Source organism: Strix aluco, chromosome 22 (assembly GCF_031877795.1).
Source record: "Strix aluco isolate bStrAlu1 chromosome 22, bStrAlu1.hap1, whole genome shotgun sequence".
NCBI classification, from domain to species: Eukaryota; Metazoa; Chordata; class Aves; order Strigiformes; family Strigidae; genus Strix; species Strix aluco.
Genome location: NC_133952.1, coordinates 4,711,217 through 4,729,462, shown reverse-complemented (window position 1 = coordinate 4,729,462; position 18,246 = coordinate 4,711,217). Strand labels below are relative to the sequence as shown.

The 18,246-nt window shown below is 46.6% G+C and overlaps 1 protein-coding gene across 2 annotated transcripts; it reads left to right on the top strand.

The window, feature by feature from the left end:
• The first annotated feature begins 269 nt into the window (after window positions 1-269).
• Window positions 270-16,031, top strand: ENO1 (enolase 1). Of its 2 annotated transcripts, none has more exons than XM_074848037.1 (12): window positions 270-350; window positions 5,966-6,059; window positions 7,377-7,472; window positions 10,015-10,073; window positions 10,970-11,039; window positions 11,233-11,366; window positions 11,485-11,707; window positions 13,413-13,610; window positions 13,861-14,062; window positions 14,435-14,543; window positions 14,986-15,044; window positions 15,559-16,031. In XM_074848037.1, the coding sequence occupies exons 2-12, from the start codon at window positions 5,975-5,977 to the stop codon at window positions 15,626-15,628; spliced, it is 1,305 nt and encodes a 434-aa protein (XP_074704138.1). In that variant the 5' UTR covers window positions 270-350; window positions 5,966-5,974; the 3' UTR covers window positions 15,629-16,031. The 2 variants fall into 2 exon arrangements, with proteins under 2 accessions (XP_074704138.1, XP_074704139.1); XM_074848038.1 differs by lacking the exon at window positions 10,015-10,073 and adding an exon at window positions 9,668-9,726.
• Window positions 16,032-18,246: the final 2,215 nt, after the last annotated feature.

Below are 18,246 nucleotides of genomic sequence, written 5' to 3'. Positions count from 1 at the left end.
GGGCCCCGCGGTGGGGGGGCGGAGGGGGGGGGCGGGTCCGCCCCCCCCGCACTGGGATTTTCCACGAGGCGAACGGCGCAGCCGAGCGGGGCCGCCGCGGCACGTAGCGCACGCACCCGAGCCCGCCTCTGGCGCGAGGCGGCCGTAGCCAATGGGAGGGCGGCGAGGGGCCGGGCCGGCCAATGGGAGAGAGGAGAAGGTCTGAGCCGACCAATGGGAGTCGGGAGGCGGGCGGCTCATCTGCATGGGGTGGGCTATAGCCTGGCGCCCGCGCAGGCGCTCGGTCCCAGTCCGAGGCAAGGCGGAGAGCGAGCGGCCGTGCGGAGCGGAGCGGGGCTGCGGGGCCGAAGGTGAGTGCGGCTGCGGCGGGGCCCTTCGGCCTCTCGGCCGTGCGTGGCCTCAGCTCCTCGCAGTTGTGCGCGGGGCGAGAGGTCCCGACGGGGCCGTGGCCTCCGCTTTCCCCTCCGCGGGCAGCAGCTCCGAAGCCCCCGCCGCCCCCGTGAGATGGGGCCGCGCCGGCCCTGCCGGGGGGGGTTAGGCCGGGCCTAGACGGTCCCTGAGGGGGTGCTGGCGGCTGCGGGCTCGCTTCCCGCCACACAGCGCGCCAGGCACAGCGCGGGGGTGGGGGGAGGCCTGAGCCGGCTGCAGCCCCCTCAGGGTGGGCAGCGGGGTGGGGGGGGAGGGTAACATCTTCCGGGGGATGTGGTGGGTCAAGGCTTCAGCCAAACACAGGGTTTAACCTCTTTCTCTTAATCATTAACAGTTGGTCTCGGATTGCGTGTCGTGATTTGGACCTTTCCCTCTTTAGAGGCAGCGGATGTCCTTCAGCTTCGCCTCTCAAATATTTGTTTGATGTCAGCACTCGAATCTCTGTGCCTTAGGTCTCCCAGTAGGGTTAATTAAGCACTAGTTGTCTCACGGCACTGCTTGTGGGCAGTGGCACCTGGCAACTTGATGGGCATCTCTAGATGTTAAGGTTTGAAAGAAAAATTGTCTTTTAACCAGCCTGCCTCGTGCAGTGTTGCCGAAGAGGATTTTGGTCTTTCTCCTATTCCGTTACTTGACTGCTGACTCACAGGGCAGGGCTATGACTTTCTGAGCCTGGCAGGAAGTAGTGAAGTTTGTCATCCAAACCCACAGATCGAGGCATTGCAGTTTCAGGCCTCCATCTTACTAAGCAATGAGAGAGAAAGTAGTCCAACATGTCTGTGACTTATCCCCTGCCAGGCATTATTTAAAACACTTTGCCTCGTGTTGCAGAGCATGGAGGTGAATTAATACCACGTGGAACACAAGGGAATAGGATTGGAAAGTGCCCTGGTTGGTCCACATTTGTCCAGTTCTTAGGAATGCTTCAGCAGTAGAATTGATGTGTTAGAATCTAAGGTCTAATGAGGTCAAAGGTCTAATGAGCAATAGCTTTTTTTTTTCAGTGGTGATGGTGTGAGACTTGCAGTTTTACAGGACCTTTAAGTGTCATGCAAGACATCCACTGATAACTGTATGGCAGTTCTGTAATAAGGCACTAACAAGGATAGTTCTTTCTATGGCCAAATGTTACTGTTGTTTTTTAATGTCCATTCAGATCCTTGCAATGCTCAGTCTTAACCCTCTTGACCTAAGAGAAATGTGGCTTCAGAGTAGCTCACAACTCTAGCTTTTGGTAGTTGAATTGGCTGCATACAAAACTTTGGGAAATTATTTTAAGTTGGAGTAGTTCGCATTGGTGTTAGAGCATCGCACTCCCTGTGGAGAGGACAGAACTAGGTAGGGACTAAGTGGTGATTTCTTGGACTTCAGCTGCTAGTGAGGCTCGTACTTGGAACTGGCTGTAACTTGGCCTTGAGGTAGGTAATAGTATGTGTGCTCCTGGGAAGGCCAGAAAAGCTAGTATGTGTGGTTCCTCTTCTAAAGGGAGAGAGTGACCTTGCCAGCAGATCATAGGACAAAAAAAGGGGTTTTAGGCAATGCACGCATTAAATACTGCTCTGGCGTTTGTGTGTGTTTGGCTAGCTCCATCATGAAGTACAAAGGTCTGGAGCAGGCAGTGCTACTGGTGAGTGCTCTTGTGTTCAGTTAGCATTTGCACAGCTAGACCTGTGCATGGGCTGACTCTCACTTTCTAGATGAGTTGACAGAACTGTTTGAGGCAGAATGTGTAATGCTCAGCTTGTGATGAGCTAAATGGCATCAGATTTTTACCCAGGAATAGCTCAGTGGGAAACCTGTTTCTTGAACACAGAAATGAGGGGGTTTGCAAAATCAGCCAAAAAAAAAAAAATGGTGTGAGGAATTTCTGGAATGGTGCAGTGCTGTGAAATGCCTCCTCCTAAAGAAAAGGGAGGAACTGCTGGAGAGGTCATTTGTCAAGGACACGAGCAATGTCAAACCTGGCAGGCATCCCCAGTGGAAGCTCTTGGCGTGTGTATTCCTGAAGTGCCACCTCTTGTGAAGGTGAATAAAAAGTTCTTGCATTGCACTAAGATTTCTTGTGAGCTGGCTGTGCTTTCAAAGAACAAGGCACCTAATCTTTTATTGCAAAGCTATGGTTCTGAAAATGAAAGTAAGGCAGAGCAGGTTCTGAAAATGAAAGTAAGGCCTAATCAGCTCTGAAGGCACTTTTCAGATAAATGGGGTTTCTTCCTCTTAGCCATTGCTCAGTGCAAGTGCAGAGAGGTAAGTGTTAGTGTGGATGGGACTGATAACTGGAGAGTTGAAGGGATTTATTTCTAGCTTGCATATTTACTGATTAAGTAGTGGCATCATGAAGACCAGCTTGAACTAAGTTGTCTTGCTTTCTAGGTTAGTCACATCTGTCAGTGTGTGGGTCTTACTGTAAAGCAGGCAATATGTAAAATCTTTGAGCTGCCTTATATGATACGCTGCTTAGAGGCAGGACAACTGGAAGGAACACTTTAAAGCCAAGGGGATAAACCAAGTGGCTACCCATGGTTTTAACAAGGGGAGGGAAAATTTGTTGTGGAGGAAGAATGAGTTTATGAAGTTAAACCCCCTCCTCCCCAGTGCACACACTCTGTACAAGCAGCAGTATTTCTGAGGTCCTGTTTTCTCAGCTTTGCAGTAACTACAGAGATTCATGACCATTTCTGTAAACAGGGTTACCACCCACACTGGCTTGCCAAGAAGCCAGCTTCCAGATAGTTCTGCTTCTGAGGCTGAGCTTTTGGCTCTGCAGCTGAGCTGGCTTCAGTGCCAATCAATGGCTTACAAGCATCTGTATGACTTGATTTTTAAAATGTAGCTGAGCTTACATAAGGCGTTCCTTACTGAAGTTTTCTTAAGAAAAAAAATGTGAGGGGGGTGGAAAAGAAGTATTTCAAAAGCTTGTGGTGACTTTCCTTTTAGGAGGAAAAGCTACTCAAGGTAGGGTGTAACTATTAATGCAAGTTCTTAATCAGAGCTGTGACTGTCTGTTTCTATTTCAAGATAGGTTACATTTGGCTCTGACCAGCTGCTGTACATACCAAGAACTATTGCACTGTAGTCCTTTATCAAAAAGAATTCTAACTCATAGCAGAGATATCCTGTATTAGGGTTGCTTGGCTGCTCTTATGTGGTGAGGTGGCATATTCTTAGATCTCTCAAGAGATTGAGATTTCTGTCCTCTCAACATATGTCTCTAACTCTCACCAAGTATAATAAGTTTTTCCAGTTGAAATAGTATGAAGTGGTGTTTTTGAACTGTTCTCATGATTGCAGGTGTTACTACAGGATAAAAGGCCAAGGTGGTGCTCACAGCAGCAGTTTCTGTGTGCTGAGGGGAGTGTGAGGCTTGTGAAGTCCCTGGGGAGGGTGTCTCAGGGGGTTTCTGTGCCCCTGGCACCCTTGGGGTGTGTGGGAGAGGGACTGGGTAGCAGTTTTCAGGAGAGCTGCAAGTTGGGTGGTGCCAGCTGTGCCTGAAGCCAGTTCAAGCTGCTGGAAGCCCCAAGGGAGCACCAACAACCAGGGCGTGGAAACAGAGAGGTGTCTGGGAGCAGCATCAGCAGTTTGGCAGCTGTTGGGCTGCGGCTGGCCATGCTCGCCTGCAGGCTTAGACTGCAGCCTCATGGTCACCCCAACTCAACTGGTGGCTGTGCAAGCCTACCCAGGAGCTTGAGGCTTCCAAGGAATTAGAAGGATGACATCTTTCAAAAGAATTGCCACTTTATTAGTGGACTCCTCTTTTGCGAAGAGCTGTAAGGAGACTGGGACCTGCTGAAAGAAAATGGTGTCCACCTGCTGTAACTGCAGGGCTGTAGCTGAAACCCAGACAGAAGCGCTGCAGCTTACCTATGCTGATGTCACCACCCAGACAGTCCTCCCAAGGACTGGAGTAGCTCTCCAGACCTTAGGTTGCATGGACCTTCAGTATCAGGAAGTCCCTCTGGCACACAAAGGCAGCAGTGGATGTCATGGCTGCAAGTGCAACCCTGGGCAAAACTCCCTAAACTGAGCTATGTAGGTGTGAGGAGGAGAAAGATACATGGTCTCGTGCACTGTTCCAGGCTGAATGACAGCACTGCTTTAATGCTGTGCAAGGGGAAGGTGAGCTTGACTGCAGCTAACTGATGCAAGTAACTCTTGAGATGGAGACTGGACCCTGGTTGCCACTTGGTGTGGAAGAACCTTCCCTGGTCCCCTGAAAGGCTCCTGTGTAACAGGCATGATGCTCTGGGGTTGAAGAATGAAGAGCATGTGGGTAGTAAACAGGATCCAGGAAAAGCAAACCATGTAAAGTTGATCCAACCACCCATCCCCATTAGAACTAGTGCCACCAGAAAAGCATGTAAGGTATTAGTAATTAGAGATTCCTTACTGAAAGGCACTGAAGCACCCATTTGCCATTCAGACAATTTCTCTAGAGAAGTTGCTGCCCTACAGAAGCTTGCAGTTGTGACCTCACTGAGAGGCTGCCAAGTGTGGTGAAGCCTGGGAGTTACCATCTGCTTCTACTATTCTGTGTGGGGTCTGATGATACTGCAGTGAGGTAACATAGAAACATCAAAAGAGACTGTGGCCCTTGGAGCAATGTTAAAAGGTTGAGGAGCCCAGGTGGTGGTCTCCTCTATCCTCCCAGTCAGAGGAAGGGATTTAGGAGGGAGGAGAAATTCAGTGGGTGATTGCCTGGCTGCCTAGCTGGTGCTGTACTTGGGATTTTGCCTTTTATGATTGTGGATCAGCCTTTGAGAAGCTGAGCCTTTTGGGAGCTGATAGGATTCACCTGGCCAGACTTATAAGGGGAGCTTGAAACCAGACTCAGTAGGGAGTGAAGAAATGGGGTTTTGAGTAACAAAAAAGAACCAGGGACTGCTGATATATTAGGAGCCAACAGGGAAACAGTTATGAAATGCTTCAAAGGAATTCGGGCTCGTTCTAAAAAGTTGACAGGGTCAGTAGCCCAACTGAAGTGTCTCCATGCCAGTGCATGCAGTGTGGGTAATGAAACAGGAGGAGGTGGAAGCCCCTGTGTACCTGCAAAGCTGTGACCTAATTGCTGTCACTGAAACTTGGTGGGATGAACCACACCACTGGAGTGCTGCCATCAATGGCTATAAACTGTTCAGGAGAGACAGGCAAGGAAGGAGAGGTGTGGGGGTTGCCCTTTCGTGTTTTTAAAAAAAAAAGGAAAAAAAAAAAAACCCACCAAAAAGAAAGATTGATTGCACAGAGCTGTGTTTGAATAATATTGATGAACATGTTGAGACTGCAAGTTCTAAACTGACAGAGGGTAGATTTAGTTTGGATATAGGGAATTTTTTTATGATGAGGATGATGAGAGACTGGAACAGGTTGCCCAGAGAAGTGGTGGCTGCCCTCTCCCTGGAAGAGTTCGAAGTCAGGTTGGATGGAGCTTTGAGCAACCTGGTTTAGTGAAAGATGTTGGCAGGGGGGTTGAACTAGATGATCTTTAAGGTCCCTTCCAACCCAAACCAGTCTATCATTAATGCTAAACTCTTCTTTTCAGGTGTTAAAGATGTCCATTCTTAGGATCCATGCCCGTGAAATCCTTGACTCACGTGGGAATCCCACTGTTGAGGTAGACCTCTATACCAACAAAGGTGAGTCCTTAGCTGTAGACGTTTATTTCTTTCTTGCATCTGATAGAACTGAAGAGGCAGTCAAAAGTATACAAACTGTCCTGTTCTAGCAGTGGATTTGTGCTTTACTCTTTCCTCCATACATGTAACATGTTGCTGAGCTTGCTGTGGGACTTGGAGGACAAACCTAGACCTCATTCTACTGGGATGAATTTGCTGAGCTCAAGTTATTGACCTGGACAGTGAAAGGGCTTCTTGAAGAGTGCTGCTGCTTACAGACTAGATCATACAAGTGTTAATCCAAACCTGCCTTCTTCCTCTTGCCCCAAGATAGCACTTGTAGACTTGGAGTTAACAAGGCCTCCATTCCTGTCTTTAAGCAACTGCTAATAGTCTTAGTTTTCAGTATGACTGCACTTGAAGTTTAATTTGTGATTTGTCTAGCAGTCACTGTGTAATGGAAGTCTTCTGCTACAGAGATGAATCTTGGGTAATGGTTTCTTCTCTGTGTAAGTACTCAGGCATAACTAAACTTGTCTAATTGGGTTTTCACATATAACAACCTATATTTTTAATTATTGTAGGACTTTCCTTTGGTTTGTTAGTTGTTCATCCCACATCTGATAGGATCTGACAAAGGCATTGTGCAAACACATACCAGTGTGGTTTGGTGGAACGAGCAAACACAATAGCTGTAATACACTAACTAAATAGCTGATCTTTCTGCCTCAAAAGATTAATGCAGTCATTTAATGAGATTACCCCTACTAAGCTCTTTGCCATAGTGGGATAAGGGAAAGACTGGAGACTGGCATCTTGAGCCACAGGCAGAACAGTCTCCAGTGTACCGATTTGCTTAAAGTTCCGCATCCTTGGCTGGAGGAATGGGCTGTCTGGGTGGCTGTGCTGTTGTTGGAAGAGCTCAGAACTTGTATTAACAAAGTAGGCCTCTTAATTGTCCCTTTTATGCCTTATCTTAGAAGCATTTAAGAGCTTGGCTGCCAGACTGAACTCGAAAGTAGATTCAGTGAATAAAGCCACCTTTTTGGAAGGGAAATGGATGACTCCCTGAACTTACTCTTCCACTGTGCATTTCAAGTGCTTAAGTGAGTCAACTTGCTGTTGATCAGTGTGAGGGAGACACTGATGAATTGGTGATGCTGTGAAGGAGCAGAAAGTGCTCTCAGCATCACTGTGTAAGTAAGCAGAGGTGTGGCTTAGAGACTAACTCTCCCATCTTCAGGGGTGGAAGTATGCGATAGGTTGGGATGATGTATGGGTGGAGAACGTTTTGTAGCCTTGAATGTGCCAAGACAGTTCTTTTTCTGTTGTGAACAGGTCTGTTCAGAGCCGCTGTTCCCAGCGGTGCCTCAACTGGAATCTATGAAGCTCTGGAGCTTCGTGACAATGACAAGACACGCTACCTGGGGAAAGGTAAACTGGAATTTTGGCGTGTTACAGTGGCTGTGTTGCTGCATAAGTTTATGCCAGATCGTAGCAGAGTCCATATTCTGTACGAGATGTGGCAATTAAGCAAAAGCCATGGAGATTAACAGTGAGATGACAGCAGTGCACACCACACATCGGCCGTGTGGCTGGGGCAGAGGTAAAGCCCAGACTGCTGGACTTGCCGTGGTGTGGAGAGTGACTGCCTCCAGCAGTGCAGCTCTGTCGTGGAGATCCCTGTGCTTCTGTAGGTGGGTATGTGGAGCTCCGGTGTGCCAGATGGGTGATACTGTCGCTAGCACAGTATGCTCAAACACCCTTTGTTACGCCACTCCTGTCGCCCAGCTTGTTGGTGCATGTCAGTACAGAGTGCTTTAGTAGTGTGTCGTAAGAGCATCTAAACTACCTGCTTCGAAAGGCTTGGTGATACTGCAGCTAGTCACAGGATCTCCTCATAGATCAAACTTCCAAAGAACTGTTAAATGCATCTGCTCTGGCACTATAGACTCTTTAGAATCCAGCATGTTAAATCCTGAACCTGAGGTTTATGCCGACTGCTGACTACAGCTAACACGCAGCTTTACGCTGGTAATCGTGGAAGATGCTTTTGTTTCAGACTGCGTAATAGCTAAAGCCACTTAACATTTTGTCTGTCATTACAGGTATCCAGGATACTGAAGTTTGTGCTAGTGGCATAATGTTTTAGTTGTGTGGGGACTGATTGTATGTTCTGGAAGGAAATTAAACACAGCAGTCACCAGACTGGCTTGGGAACGAGTGTGGGAGAAAATGAATAGCCATGTACAAGATGTCATTATCTAATAAACATCCTAATAATTCTTACGACTACTCTGAGAGCTTGGACAGTCAGGACTCCTTTTTAGCTTGCTGCTGTACAAGCGTTGGTGATGCCTTCCAAGTATATGCAATCTACCTAACTTTTGGCTGGGAGAGAGAATTTCTTGTCTTCAAACTTTTCTGCCAGTCCAGTGAAAGGAAGCTGAAGTATTTTGTGCCTATTAAGAAAGAGCAGTTTGTGAATAATTACTGAATTGACCTTGGAGAGCTTTGAGAAGATTCATGGTTGTTACTACACAGAATAAACTTGTAGATGACTGAATATCCCAAAGAGCTGAAGAGCTTGTGGTGTCTACCTTGGGCACTTTTCCTTGACAAGAGTAAATGTGTACTTGCCTCAGTGTGCTAAATATGTGTGTGCTTAGACCTGTTAAATCTGATCCTGCAAGCAGCTCTTCATGGCATTTAACTGGACAGTAGCCTGAGCTGCTACAACAGGCTATCACAGCTGAAGGGTTTTGTCAGCTGGGCAATAACATGAGTTATGAAAAACTAATCACCAGATGAGATGAGTTGTAGATAGCTGGTAGGTCTTTTGTAATATAAATCTGCAGACTTAGACCATTTAAAAGGCAATTGATGTGGTTCAGGGCGCACTTAATTAGCATTCACCAGTTCTGAAGCGCTTAGGTCTTTGGTAATCTTGAAACACTACACAGGGATGACAGTATTACTTAGGCTAATATTGGTAGCTGGCTAATGGTCTCTGCTCAGGGGAAGGAAGCAAGTTCGTACTGGAACTGCTGGTTTATGCAATGGTGTATCCACATAGACTGAAAGGGTGGTGCTGTGTTCATGCTTTATTGCCTGTCTGAAGCCAGGAGCAGACGATCAATCAATTTCTGTGCCTGCATTCAGGTACAGAGGTATTGTATCAAGTGTAAAATGTGTTAGGGTGATGCTTTAGCAACGGTACAAAATAAGAGCAGATAGTGAAATGCCTGAGCTGCTGCATGATTAACTTCTGGGAAAACCTTTCTCCTTCCCCTTACTCATCCATTCTATGAATGGATAGGGGTAGCCTATCCTAACACCTTTTCTAAATGCTGTCATTTGTCTACTTGAAGTTTGGGTCCACGATGGTGTTTGCAATAGTACAGAAACCTGGTTGGAGGGACCAAACACAGCCTTGCTGGCTGCTGCGGAGTTTCCTCTACCCTTTGAACCCTTTTGTTTCTAGTCTGCTGCTCGGAATCAGACACTTGCTGACTTGTAGGTCTGTTCACCTATTTGTGTCCTTTTCTTTTTCTTGCATGACTGCCTGTGTTTTTGGCTGTGGGTCCTCATCTCTTCCTTGATTCTCTTGTCCATTTCGCTTCTGTCAGGTGTATCCAGAGCTGTTAAATATGTTAACGAGTTCCTGGGGACAGCATTGTGTACACAGGTAATGGATGTGCTTTTAGTGCAACCTTGTCACTTGGATGAATTTCTCCAGTGCATGGTCTTGCAAGCTAACATTGCAGCAGGCATTCCTAGACAATGCTTACTTCATGCAACTTCGATTCAATCAAGATGACCTCTATAAGTGTTCAGATTTGGCTGTAAGCTCAGGTTGGATTGGGGTTTGAATAGCATGAGGTGGTATTCTTGAGATTATTGTTACTGAGATCACCTACTAATGCCTGCGTAACCAGTGTGGTTGACCAGTGTCTGATTTGCTTGTTCCTTCCAGGTGTCTCAAAAGCTGTTGAGCACATCAATAAAACAATTGCACCCGCACTGATTAGCAAGGTAGGAGCAATCTGTCTTCTGCTAACATCAGCTAATGCCAGTCCAGCGCGTCCTAACTGATGGGTTGTCGCTCTAGAGGCAGTTACAGGAGTTGTATTATGTGGGGGGGTGTTGGCCTGTGTATTGGAGTGCATGTGAACAAATGGGCCTACAGCAATTGCTTTACTGAATGACTGCATATCTAACACTTAATCAGAACGATCTCTAGCAGCCTAGTGTTGTAGTGTGCAGAAATCCTTAAGCACCTGGGAACTCCATGGTGCACAGTTCAGATAGAAGCTGCTTTGTGCTTAAAAGGGTGGCTGAGTGATCAGGAGGGACTGGGACTGGGTTTTATCCAGACTGGCTAGTTTGGAAGGGAATCTGAGGGGATCTTAGTCAAGTCAGCTTGAGCGTGAGATTCCTGTGCACTTTGTGAGCACTAAGCCCTAGCTAGAAAGGACAATGCAAAACTAAGTGGTAATGCATGAAGTGATTGATTGCACATTCTTAGTGACAATTCCAAACATGATATACTAAGTTACAAACAGGTGTATGTTGTGAGCAAGCTGGGCATCTTTGAGCTTATGCTAAAGGGGCAGGGGGTATAAACTGGGATGTCTCCTGTGCCAGGCCGATCCATGTCAGGGAGTCAAGGGACACGATAGCCTTGCAGCTCTGAGTGGGAAGAACAAAACAAGCTTTTGATGTTTCCAATTTATCTGTCAGCCTTGGTCTGCTTGAAGGGACCAGAAGGTGCTGTGGTGTGATAATGACAAGAACTAGTCTCTTCAACTGTTGGTAGTGGCCCTTAAGCAAGTCTTGGTGCCTGTCAGGGAAATAAAAATGCAGTGGGTAGGTGAGTTTGTAGAGCCATGTTTGGTGTCAAGCAGCGCTTTGCTTGCTTCTCTCTGCAGAATGTCAACGTTGTGGATCAAGAGAAGATTGACAAACTGATGCTGGAAATGGATGGAACGGAGAACAAATGTAAGTGGGCTTTGTGTTGCAGTGAGGTGTGAAAAGATGAAGATTACCTTATAGAATTCTAGCTCACCTTATCAGAAACCATGGGCAGTGCATGGCATCTGCTGTGCACTTCCATAACCAAGACCATGGTGCTGGTATTGCCATCTCTTGATGAAGACATAACATTTCTGTAAATGATTTCTTCCTATTTCAGCCAAATTTGGTGCCAATGCTATCTTGGGTGTATCTCTGGCTGTATGCAAAGCTGGTGCTGCTGAGAAGGGTGTCCCCTTGTACCGTCACATTGCTGACCTTGCTGGAAATGCAGAAGTCATTCTTCCAGTTCCTGTAAGTCTCTAGCTAAAGACTTGGTCTGGCGGTCTTGAGTTAAGTTTTCTAGAGAATGAAGAGTTACCAATTTACCCTGAAACAATCTAACTTGACTTTTCTTTTTGGTTACTCCAAGGCTTTCAATGTGATCAACGGTGGCTCCCATGCTGGCAATAAGCTGGCTATGCAGGAGTTCATGATCCTCCCAGTGGGTGCTGACAGTTTCAAGGAGGCAATGCGCATTGGTGCAGAGGTGTATCACAATCTAAAGAATGTAATCAAGGAGAAGTATGGCAAGGATGCAACCAACGTGGGTGATGAGGGTGGCTTTGCCCCCAACATCCTGGAAAATAAAGAAGGTAAGAACAAGCTGGGTGTGGGAGGACGAGCTTTAACTGTTAGCCAGAGAAAGAATCGGAGAATCCTAGAATGGTTTAGGTTAGAAGGGACCTTAAAGATCCTCTAGTCCCAACCCTCTGCCACGGGCAGGGACACCTTCCACTAGATAAGGTTCCTCAAAGCCCCATCCAACCTGGTCCTGTCTGAAGACCATACCTGTCCTGTAAGAATGGGAAGCAGGATCAGTAGGTTTTAGGACTTGCTGCTGTTTCTTTGCTTCTCACCTTGACAAACTTGCCAAGATGCTGTGCTGGTGTGGTCCAGTGTAGGAGCACAGAGCTATTCCCTTGGGCATCAGTTTATGCAGCTTGATAGGATGGCTTTGACTTCAGTGTCTCATACCCCCTTCCAGTTGAAAAGTGGTGTGGGAATGTCTGTGCATTGCAGGCTTCCCAGAAGTCAGTAGCCAAAGCTCAGTGGAGTTGTTTTTCTGCTGACAAAGGAGGAAGATAGTTTGAACTATGTATGCCTGGTAATGTGTGGGAGTGCATGAAGGCTTGCCTGGGAAGTCGAGGCATTTGCTTCTTCCACAGCCAAACAGTTCTGTCCAGAAACCTGTGGGGGAGGGAAGCAGTTTGTCTTGTGGAAAGTGAAATACCTGTTTCTACAAAAACTGTACAAGAGCTGTTTTTCTGCCTCTTTTGCAGAAATGGAGCTCAGTAGAATACTAGAACTCTTTCAGTGACTTGTTACTTTCAAGCTGTTAGTTATATTATTGTTGAAGGTGGCCACTGAACTGCATTGCGTTTTCTGTCACTGAAGATACTGAACCAGCACCAGAAATTGGGGCATTTCCAAATCCCACAGTTGTGTGCAGCTCTTGCTAGGTGTGTACCCTGGCAGACACGGGTGAAGATGACCTTGAATGACTATTAGTGTCCAAGGAATTTGTGTTGCTGGCAGCAGCTGCTTTTGTAGTTTGTACTACATTAACATCTTTTTTTAAAGAAAAAAACCCAAAAACAACCAAACAAAGAAAACCCCACAAAAAGCTGCCCAAAAGCTCTTGATTTAAGCTTCCTACTGTAAATAGCCTGGCTGACCCAGCTGCTGGCTTGGAGTTAGGGGTGATTGGACAATCTTCCCAGTCGTGACCATACTGAATTTTGTTGCTTGGACTCTGACAAACAGGGTAGAATAGTGGGTAGTGTCCATAGACTCCAACTGAGTAGTTCTGTTCCCTCTTCTGCATATAAATGTGCAAGTGGAGAACAGGTGGATGCAAAGAGAGGGTGCCCTGTGCAGAGGCAGGCTGTGTATCATGTTGCCTGTCAGTGTTCAGATACTTCCGTGGTCAGCACCTGATCTGGAGCTAAAAGGGATTAAAGTGCAGTCCCTGCTTCCTGCCCACATGCATAAAGCTGAAAGAGGATGTAGTATCTAGTATTAAGCTTTCTGGGCTGATATGTAGTCCTGCCTGAAGAGATTATGAATCCCATAATGGTGTCTCAAGGGTATTAACAAGCTAAAAGAAGTATTAAAGTAATGTCTTGTTCCAGTCAGTTCAGAAGTGGGAGATTTTAAGAACCTGTTCTGTGGCCTTTGTGCTTTCCTTAGGGGGTAATGGAGATTCTTTGGCAAGTGAATGTACTGTTGTGGGTAAATGACTAGCTTTTGAGTTAAGGTGTGTGTTTGGGAACTCAGAAATACTTTGCCATGTTTCAGCTCTGGAGTTGCTGAAGACTGCTATCAGCAAGGCTGGCTACTCCGAGAAGGTGGTCATTGGCATGGATGTGGCTGCCTCCGAGTTCTACCGTGATGGAAAGTATGACCTGGACTTCAAATCTCCTGATGATCCCAGCAGATATATTTCTCCTGATCAGCTGGCTGACCTGTACAAGGGCTTTGTCAAGAACTACCCTGGTAAGTTCTTCATCAACAAGAAGCACAGTAGTGGTGAATAGGGGTTGATTGCTGAAGGGAGGAGCTAGGATGCAGCCTCCCTTACAAGAGGGATCAAGAGCAGACCAAGCAGCTAGCCTTTTAGGAGGCTTAGGAATGTTCTGAGGTGGGTAGTACTTGGCTGCAGCACTTCAGTACCACTGCTTTCAAGCAAGACCTTTCAGGGTGGCGTTGTGATAAATACAACACTGCTCCTTGTGTCCCTCTACAGTGGTGTCCATCGAAGACCCGTTTGACCAGGATGACTGGGCTGCCTGGAAGAAGTTCACTGGCAGTGCTGGTATCCAGGTGGTGGGTGATGATCTGACTGTGACCAATCCAAAGCGGATTGCCAAGGCTGTGGAGGAGAAAGCCTGCAACTGCCTCCTCCTTAAGGTCAACCAGATTGGCTCTGTGACAGAGTCCCTGCAAGCGTAAGTTCTCCCCTCTTGGCTGTGTCAGGGAGGGGGATTGCCCAACTGAGGGACATGAATGTACAGATCAGAGCTAGTGGAATAGGGATCTGTTGATGGGGCATCTGTGAAGGGAGAACAGTTGTTAACTAATAGAGGATACTGACAGGTAAACCTGTACCTTTTGTGGTCTTGAAGTCATATAGGCACCTCAAACAACTTCACTGGGTCGAAGTGTGTGTAAAAGCAGCTCTTTATCACGGCATTATCATGTGATCCAAAGCCTAATGTGTACCAAAGGGCAGATCTGTCTTGCCAAAGCAAGGATCACTCGAGCAAAGGCTGCTAAGCACGTAGGGATGGTCTGGGGCCTTATCTGTTCATCTCTTCTAGCTGCAAGCTCGCTCAGTCCAATGGCTGGGGTGTGATGGTGAGTCATCGCTCTGGAGAAACAGAAGACACCTTCATTGCTGATCTGGTAGTTGGTCTCTGCACTGGCCAGGTGGGTGTCTGTACCTGCTGTAGTTTCCCTTTTTGCTTGATGGGATAATACGGTGATGAAGCCATGCTGCACACTAGATAGGCTCTGCTCTGTCTTAAGGCATGCATGTTTGTTGTTTCTGTATATAGGAAGCTGATTTGTCTAAGGGGAGTGTGACAAGGGAGCATGTTATCTTACGTAAACTCACCTTTTAACCAATAATTTAAAAAAACTTGGTCAACTCCAGTGGATGTATTGGGATTTTCTGCTACTGAAGTTGTTGGCAAATGAACACACTTGCTCCCAAGCCCTGTTGTGTTTGAGTATACAGATACCTTGAATCTGATACTGAAATAAAGCTTGTGATTTTGCTTGTTACTCAACAGAATAGAGCAATCTTGTGTTGGCATCTGTGGCCTTATATCTAGTTAGTTCCTTACTAACTTCCTGATTTCCATTTCAGATCAAAACTGGTGCCCCTTGCCGATCTGAGCGTCTAGCCAAGTACAACCAGCTGCTGAGGTGAGATTCTCAGGGAAGAGGGTTGAGGGTTAATTAAGCCTGACGTAAAATGGATGCTCCACTAATGTATTTGGGGCACAGCTTGGTCTTCTGCATCTCAGAAACACGCTGTGGCTTAGGGACATAAACTGACCCTGGCAGAGGTGCTGTTGGGCTGGTGCTGTGCTTGCAGAGCTGACTTGTGGGGTAAAGGATGAGTTGGATGGGCAGTGTCTGTAATGGACACGCTGAAGGGGAACTTCATACAAAGCATCCTCTGACACTAGACATCAGACATTGTCTTTCTGTCTGTGTGATGCTGTTCCCTTGGGCAAGTGTGTAAAATGTTTGGGTCAAGTTATGGCAGATGGGTGATAGTGACCAGTGTGGTTAAAGGTGTGTAACTGAAGTTGCTTGGTGGGAACTGGCTTGTCGCTCTGTAGTATCTTCAGTACCAGGTAGATCAGGTGATTTAGTGTAATGCCTGAGTTCTACACTGTCTGCTGACACCAGCACTCTCTTCCCTTTCCATCAGAATTGAAGAGGAGCTTGGCAGCAAGGCCCGTTTTGCTGGAAGGAACTTCAGGAACCCTTGTATCCACTAAGCTGTGTGGATGAGTCAACCCCTGTTCTGGTTTAAAGCACTAGTCATCTACTTAGATCACAATTACCTGTACTAGACAGATAAGGGCAGCTGAAGGAAAAAGACCAGTTTGCAGGTCCTCTTCCCCCTAGTTGATTCCTTCACCTAGTGTTTTCACCAACTCCAAGCTGTTACTTGTAATGCTCTACTGCTTCCATAGAACAGTCCCTGGGGGGAGGGTTTCTGTGTGTTAAACACCCTCTGGGACCATGACCTTGTGACTCTGGGCATAAACACTTTTCCTTTCTCTGCCTGTTTGGCCTTCAATGTTTGGAGCTGTGTGACTTGCAGTGCAGCAAGAGGTACCTGCAAACAGAAATAGTAGTGTTTTTACATGTGTTAAATAAAAGCATCAAACAACCCAACACAGTGTGGCTTTGAGTTACTTTGGGGGAGACTGAGGAGCAGGGGTACCTACCTCTGCATAATCATACCCTGGTTTAGAGCTGTTTTGCAGGGATTGAGAGTTGGACTGCTGTCACTGTGGCCGTGGGGTGGACTTAAGTTGCTTTGTAACAAATAAGACAGCGTATGTGCCTGCTACCAAGAGGTGGCTTTCAAAGATACATTTAGTCATCTGGAAGGGGGCCTAGAATAGGCTTTGAACCCCTGGATCAGTTGTGATCCTGCAGGGGAAGAGAAAAAGCTCAGAGGTCTTCCTTCCTTTATCAAAGATGAGGTGTATCCTGACAACATGTGCTGTGATTAACCTTTATCATGGACTGTTGGAGATACCTGCTTGTCAGTCTTGTCACAGTATTACTGGAAAAATTCAGCAATAGCCTTGGCTTTTGGCAAGAGGTTGTTAACCGTGTTGAAGGTGAATTTGTAACCTCCATCTTGGATCTGTTTCTACGAGGAGATGTAGCTCACCAGGATGCGAGTTGTGGAACAGTGCTGTTCCTGAGCCCCTGTGCTTTGTTAGTGACGCTCTAATGGAAGGTGTAATTGGAAGTTGATCTGATAGCTGCACTTTAATTTTTATCCTGTTAGTATCTAGGTACCATATTTCACATGGGAAAAGAAAAGACTTCAGGGGATTTCCAGCTGTGTGAGAGCAGATGGCCATAAACCAAAGGCTCATGAGCAAATACTTGGATTTCTAATACCCTTTTTTTGTTCAGGTTGCAGCGCTGCTGGTTTGGTAGGGAAGGCAGAGAGACTGCAAAGCATGTGGCTCATTCTCAGTCAGTGCTTATGTTCTTGGAGATGAGGAGGAAGAATTCCTTTTTCCTGGGGTTTGGCAAGAGACTGTTCAGTGGTTCTGTCGCTCTGTGTGGCCCTTGTGGGAGCAGCATCGTCACGGGGGAGTGGGGAGCAGAGTGGGGATGTTAGTCCCTTACCAGGCAGGAAAAAGCAAATTGCACAACTGAGGGAGGGGTTGTTTCAGCCAGTTCTTGTTGCTTAATTTTTTTTTTCCACAATGGTGGATTTGTCAGGAAAAGATTAATTTCTGATTCACTTCAGTGACTTATTTTACTACTCTTTCTAATCCAGGAAACTAAATTACCTGTGGCTGGAAATTTTTATCTGAGGAGCACAGCAGTGCCCCGCTGTGGGCATTGCATGTGTTGCAGTGTGGTGGTGCGAGGCAATTTTGTATCTTTCACTGTTCTAAATCTGTAAGATGGAAATAGCACGCTTAAAGCCAGTGATGCTGCAGGGTACATGTTATATACCTTAAACCCTGGATCTTAAACAACACCTTCAGTTCTAGTTTGGGGAGAAAGCAACACAGATTTGATGTCGGAAGGAAATAAAGGCTGTTAGGAAGCACCGAGGGGTAAGGAGTGTGTGTTATATCCCTAAACAAACCTGTACAACAGGGCTCTGCTTGTCACAGTACCAGAGCTGGGAGGTTGCTCTGTGAGGAGTAAAGGCAGAACAGAGATGACAGAGCTGCTGGGACATGTCAGCTCTGCTTAGTAGTAGTGTGAGTAATAGCTGTGAAAGGATTTAGCACACAGGGGAAGTTTAGGGGAAAGCTGGGCTTCTACAGTGGCTATTGATCACTGTTTTTTAACTAGAAAGACTCATCTGTTGTTGGCATTTCCAAAGTACCCTGTTTTATATAAAGCTGCAACACCAAGAATGCTAAACACCCCTCCCATGAGGAAGGAGGTGTTTTTGGCATCTTCACTACAGCTGAAACCGTGGAGGAAAATGGTGGGCTGTGCTTTGAGGGGAGTAGTCCCTGTGCAAAAGATTAAACCTCATCCCTTGAGGGAATGTGGCCCACAGTTCTATCCTCTAAGTAGGAGGAATATTAAACTGTCACCTGGAATGAGGGTGTTTGGATCCAGGTCTGTGCTATGAAAACACCCCTTTGGTGGGCAGTTGGCAACTGCTTCTCCTTAGGAGCTTTTTCTCTTCTGTCAAGCTTGTCTCAAGAGCTTTGCTATAAATGCCAAATTTACCAGCCTGAGCCCAGCACATAGTAAATGCCTCCTCTCACACATATTTGTCCTTTCATCAGGCAGTGGTATAAGCTGGTTGCACTCCATGCAGATTTGAAACCTGGTGCACTTTTCACACATAGCTGATCTCTGAATTAGACCTGTTAAATGAGTAAACCAGCTA

What these genes read in the sequence shown, in the direction of transcription:
- ENO1 (XM_074848037.1), top strand. Translation starts at nt 5,975, where the DNA reads ATGTCCATTCTTAGGATCCATGCCCGTGAAATCCTTGACTCACGTGGG. An exon ending in CACCCGCACTGATTAGCAAG is followed by an intron (nt 10,074 to 10,969) that starts GTAGGAGCAATC and finishes TTCTCTCTGCAG; the next exon opens with AATGTCAACGTTGTGGATCA. An exon ending in TTGGTCTCTGCACTGGCCAG is followed by an intron (nt 14,544 to 14,985) that starts GTGGGTGTCTGT and finishes TTTCCATTTCAG; the next exon opens with ATCAAAACTGGTGCCCCTTG.